Below are 6,000 nucleotides of genomic sequence, written 5' to 3'. Positions count from 1 at the left end.
TTGGTGAAAACCGCAAATTCTTGGGTGACCGATTCATGGCCCCGTTAAGCATGCACGATCATTTTAGCGAGCAGTGGTATGGCCGCGCCCTACAAAAGGCAGCGGAAAGGTACGTTGCTAGTTCTTGCGTGCGTGCACACGGCGTATTGAGTGGCCGGACAGGTAGGCCCCGTACTCGAGAAGAGAGGTGATAGATAGATTGGAGCCCCGCGCGAAGTACCTCAGCATTATCTCCGCAACTGAGATAATGCACCTTCTTGATTGAAGTTCAAGAGGTGTCAAAGCACCAAAGTAAGATAGGTGCTTCGAGGATGCGCCGCGAACAGCTCGTGAAGCCTCCCAGAAGTGCCTGGTTCACAGGACATTCTCGAAGGTTCGCTTATTTCTAGGGTGTAAAGACACACGTATTACACCGTTTGGTGACGATAGTGTGAAAGATGGTGGGGTGCTCGGCGGAGAAAGCGGCACGAGATGATTTCTCAGCCAACGAAAAGAGAGAACGGCTGTCGAGGTTAATTTTGCGCTCGGAGAAATTACGTTGCCATATCGGACTTCTAATTCATACTAATCTCGCATTCACTCAAGAATTTGATTAACCTTCTATTTGGATGGCCCATCAGTAAATGACGACGTTCCGGTTCACGATCACGCACAAAATAAACCGCCATGCCGCAATCTGTGCAGTTTACATGTTCCCATTGAATCCGCATGCTCGTTCTCACTTCTTATGACGTGACACAGCAAGCCTACATGAGCAGTGCGTTCTAGCACTCCTTCGGAGGACGGCATCAGACTTCTTTTGCATCCGTTGCGTAAGCGTGCAGGTATCACTGTTTTACTCAAATTCATTGGTTGGCCTAAGTTGCTTACTTTCACGTCATTGTACTCTGGTGCCAATGGGTTTGCGCAGCAGTGAACTTACACAAACCTAGAAATGAAAATGGTCAAAATACTAACTTACAACACAATTATTCACTTGTTAGGACAGCAAGAAATGTGCCTACATTGTTGAAGACTATGCTGAAAGCACGAAGATTGGGATAGCCTGTTTTGTATCGCCCAACAGTCACTCTGCAGAGCGACTGCTGACCACAGTATCAAAACGCATCATTTCTCCACATGCAATGCTTCGCGTAAGAATAGTAAATAAAAAAATAGGGAGGCACAATACCGTGACATAGCAATACGAATAATGATGACTCAAGTAAGATGGCTTCCGTTCCGTTTACAAAGTTCGAAAGCGCGGATGCTTTACTACGTTTCATAGATCAGGTGCAACGCTGGGGAAGCTATGCAAGAAGTTTGGTCAGCAAAATGTGCAAGTCCATGCTTTTCGTGCTTGGCCAACGCGATTAGCTCCGGCAGCGCGCAGCCGGGGCTAATCGCGGAGGCCACGATAAAAAAAAAATAAAAGACACGCTAAGCGACGCAGGACAATTTATTGACAACCGTATAGATAATGGGGTTTGTTTATTTCTAAGGCACAAAGCATCTTCATTTATTACTCAGCTTAAAAACGACAAAAAAACATCACATTACTGTTGGTAAGACTTTGATTTGGGCGAGTTGACACATATTTAGTCGGGGAGACACAGCGCAAAGAGACGATGACGAAGGAAACACGGTACACTGGACGAGCGCTGTCCAGTGTACTGTGTTTCCTTCGTCTTCACCTTTTTGCGCAGTGTTTCCTCAGCTAAGCTTGCGGTAAGTTCACTGTACTGTTTCCTGGTTCGAACGCATCTACTGCAAGAAGCCTCGCTAGCTTCAATAGCGTTGCACCTGATGCATGAAATGGAGTATGGCGGGTGCAGCATAGTTACCGGCATTCACGCCCGCGACCAGTCGCCCGACGACGAGCAGCTCGCATGAGGCGGCTCCTCTGGCCAGCGTGAGCAGCGCGGCAGCGGCGAACACCAGGCCGCTGTTGAGCATGAGGCCGCCCTTGCGACCGAACCGGTCGGCCACCACTGCAGTCAGCAGGCCGCCCAGCATGCCGCCGACGCAGAACACGGCCACGAACACGCTGAACACCAGCGTCACCGCACTGCGCGGCGTCGGTTCGCCGTAGCGCTCCGCCAACGTTTCGTTGATGAACGTCTCCAGCACCTGCATGTGCACGGACGCTTCAGTGGGTGTGAGCCCCGAAGCACGCAGAGGGTGCGTGTTCCGACACAGTGTTGCAGTAAAGGAAATTAAGAAAATTGAAGGACGGGCTTGTGTAATTCACCTTGTTAGGTTTGACATGCTTAGCGCTGTCGAGGTACGATGTCGACTCATGTACAAGAACTGTACCTTCCAATGAACGAGCAATCGCTTGATTCTGTTGCCGCGCGCGCTTAGTTCTTTTATTTTAATGGGATCGGGCTTTACCCACAAACACCTGTTGCCACCACTCGTCGCAGGCCGCGCCGCTGTGTTTGGAAACTTCACGATTGTTTTAGACTGTTCTGCTAAGATTACGCGCGGGACACGAGTAACCGAGTTTATTCTAGAGCTAACGCGAACACCAGCGATAACGCTGGAAGGTTTGACAAGGCATCTATAGACTATGTTACGTAAGGCATATGAGCGCCGCCATCACGCGCTGTTAAATTAATGTTTTCTTATTATTGTATCCCGTGACGCAAGCGGATAAAATAAGGAAACGCCGAATGCACCAACCCAACAGTTTTCATGTGTATACGCCCACCGTATAGCGCTGTTCGCTTAGTTGTTCAAGATAAAACACGGCAACGTTAACAGCCCAGCATGGCGGCACCGAAACCTATCGCAAAATAGTCTATAAAAGCCGGCGCATTTCACAGACGAGCCGATTATTCGACGCCCGACGTCCGTGCTCGCCGTTATCTCTGTACAGCGAGTGTTGCTTGCACTTTGAATCTTTCTTTTACTTGACACAAGTTCGCCGTATCAAGCGTTTCATCTTTACTGACTGCGTCCTGCTTTTTTAACCGCCACAACCACGTGTCTTGTCCCTGTCTGGCTTTGGTACCCAATCTAATATGTGCTAGACGTGACCATCTTGGAAGCATCGGGTGTTTTAATTACGGTGCGCCACTTTATCCTTTCTCAAAGGTAGCACGCATCCACATGGGAAGGTGTGTCGAGGCAAGAGCTCTCTCGTGTGCCTCTGTATACCTACTGACGTTGAATGGAAAGGTACGCCGTCGTGTGAAATGCTATCGAGCAACCGCGGATACGCCCCTTGCTTACCCCACTTAGGCTTGTGCATGTTTCATGTTTCCCTCTTTTGCCTGTTCTATAGTAGCCGATGTTACGAGCCATGGCGAGTTGCCGCAGAAATAGTTTGGCCATATTTTAAGCCTGTGTACCTCCTGCGGTGAGTTGACGACTCCGAGGTGGTAGCCATGCTGGAAGGCGGATCCCACGGCGGACGACAGCACGGCTAATACCAGCGTCGGCGTCAGGCCCTGCGAAGAAGTGAGACGGTGGTAGTTATATAAACCGATAATGAAGAGTCAGCGCACATTTGCTCACTTGCTGTACTAGCTCCTGTGCGAACCCTTTACATAACCCAGAACAGTAATAACGCGGTGCCTTCCCGAAAATAAGTTGATATGTACAAAAATTCATGAGTGCGCAATGTGTTCCTACTAAGAAAATACTTCCATAAGCAAAAGTCAGAGGCAACTGTTTTTATTCTCATCAACGAACGTGAAACACATTGATGGCAAACCTTTCAGTGGACCATTGACTCGGACCGTTCAGTGTTACAAGCGCAAAAGAAAGTGTAAGATGGTATATAGTACAATATATAGTACAATACAAAAAAGACCCCCTCCCCCCTTCTCCCATATCTTTCCTCCTATTCACCAGAAGCAGTACCTCCAGTAAAATATTGCCTCATTGAACCCTCAGACAGATTGCTGCAGACGGCAGTCGCGTGCTGCAGACACGTGCGTCGTGAATCGCCCATCCCCCAACATCCACGACGCATCGTCAAGTTGCAAGTGACGAAGCGGTGAGATATCGCTAAATACCTTACTACGGCATCTCTGGGCGGGTAAAAAAAACATTGTGACTACCAGAAACTACGGGCGGGTTCTGAAGGCCACAGTGCAATTATCGCTGGCAGAACGACGTTGAAGAATATGTTGGCAAATATACTTTCTTGCATATGTTCAGGGTGCGTTTCAACAATTTAATAGAAAGACTTGTACAAAAACTAGCAGGAGAGACTTTCGGGAAAAGCATAGCCCATAACGTGTACAACAGGACAAACGAAACCTTCTTCTTTGCCGTATGCGTTGTTCGCTACTCTAAAGCAATTAGGTTTAATGGAAAAGATTGTTTTTCCGGAAGCCGTTAGAACATCAAGGTGTTTGAGATCAATGGAAGCACGTAAATAAATAATGAATGATCTACGTCGCTGACAAAAATTTCTCCCCTCCACACTATACGTATTGCGGATAAGAGACGTATACCCTTAGCACGCTTCGTACACAGCCTGCACGCCACAAAATAATATTTCGGTGTTGCTTAATGACTGCGCACCGTTATGAACACTGGTGAAATCACACGTTTGTCAGGAGCCAATCGTAGCAATGCACACTAACTTTCGTAGCACCAAGTCGAGCTCATGTTTTGCATAGCTTAAGGTGGCTCGCACACGAGTGTAAGGTAGAGCACTGCACGGGCTCGGGCCTACCCGAAAACCCGGGCCCGGCCCGGCCCGTGGGCCGGGCCGGGCCGGGTAAAGTAGTCCTCACGGCGGGCCCGGGCCGGGCTCGGGCCTGAAGCTCCGGGCTTAGGGCCGGGCCCGGGTTTGAGGTCGCGGGCTCGGGTCGGGCCGGGCTTGGATTTTGCTGGGTTCTTAAAGGAACACTATAGTGAAGCACTGAATCGGTTTAGACTGATAAAGAGACGTCTAAGAACTCGAATCTCATACATTTCACCATGGTAATCTTATTATCAGACGAGAAAATCAAGGTGAAAATTCTATTTTTTTAAATTTCGCGCCGAAATATCCGAGCCTGACGCCACGGATTTCAAACTGTATTTGTCGTATTTGGGGACATTGGCTCTATAAAATTTGCTGAAACTTGGTATGTTAAGTCTATGGCCCCCTCAGAGGTCAACGTACTTCATTTTTAGTGATTAGGAACTACGTAGACCCCATTAGATGCCGTCAGAATATAAGATGTCACGATGTCTGCTACGCGAACTTAAAGCGGGCGTCGCCACCCGCATTTACCTTTTTGCGCGTTTTCTCTCTTACCAAGACTCTTGTCCCGGCGAACGTGGTGATTTAGGAATTGCTAAAGAGTAATTTACTGATAATAGAGAAAACGTTTTCCTTTCTAGTAGTGCCCCTTCATGTTTGTTCCACATACGTTGTGCATACATACATATATATGTTTCACATTTTCTCTCGAAAAAACAAAGAACGCTTTTTTATGTGGGGCAGGCTGTTAAGAGAAATTTTATTAGAGACAAGTACTGAACTTCTTTTGCTCTTTGCATATGGGGCTACTTGATTTATCTTAAACGGGCGAGCTAAAAGTAGATATACCAGGCGCTTATATAGTTCACATGTCGTTATTCTGTGCTTTATTTGCATTCGTTATGATTTTATATCCCAAATATTATTCTGTAATCACAGTAATAAATGTGATATAATAAATATACACCTGTAACTTATCGCAAAAGCGATTATAGAGCTCCATAGCGAGGAAACGTTTTTGAAGTTTCCAGCCCTCCACTAAAACGAAAGGACTGCACACAATCTCGTTACATAGAATTCCTATACAGAGACATTCTTTTTCCGCGGCTTCGTCACGGCCCCGAGTGGTCATGTGACGCGATATGGACGTGCACAGCCTGCTTGGTGTGCCCAATTTGTTAATATTTGAACTTTCGCCTTTTTTCGCTATATCAGGTGTCTCAAACCCACCTCAACTAATGGGCCGCATTCACGAAAATTTACTCCGGCAAGGGTCAGGACAGTAACGCAGCTTAAGAGCGCGGGGGAGGGGG

General features: G+C 47.6%; 1 protein-coding gene across 1 annotated transcript in view; it reads right to left on the bottom strand.

The window, feature by feature from the left end:
* Positions 1–6,000, bottom strand: part of LOC119389443 (solute carrier family 2, facilitated glucose transporter member 1) — a 45,501-nt gene that overhangs the window by 25,222 nt on the left and 14,279 nt on the right. Inside the window, exons 2-3 of the mRNA XM_037656702.2 lie at positions 3,336–3,434; positions 1,824–2,109 (exon numbers count right to left, since the gene is read on the bottom strand). Coding sequence (XP_037512630.1) covers positions 1,824–2,109; positions 3,336–3,434 — 385 coding nt within the window. The remainder of the gene's footprint in view (positions 1–1,823; positions 2,110–3,335; positions 3,435–6,000) is intronic.

Source organism: Rhipicephalus sanguineus, chromosome 4, assembly GCF_013339695.2.
Source record: "Rhipicephalus sanguineus isolate Rsan-2018 chromosome 4, BIME_Rsan_1.4, whole genome shotgun sequence".
NCBI classification, from domain to species: domain Eukaryota; kingdom Metazoa; phylum Arthropoda; class Arachnida; order Ixodida; family Ixodidae; genus Rhipicephalus; species Rhipicephalus sanguineus.
This window is presented reverse-complemented; position numbering and strand designations above follow the sequence as displayed.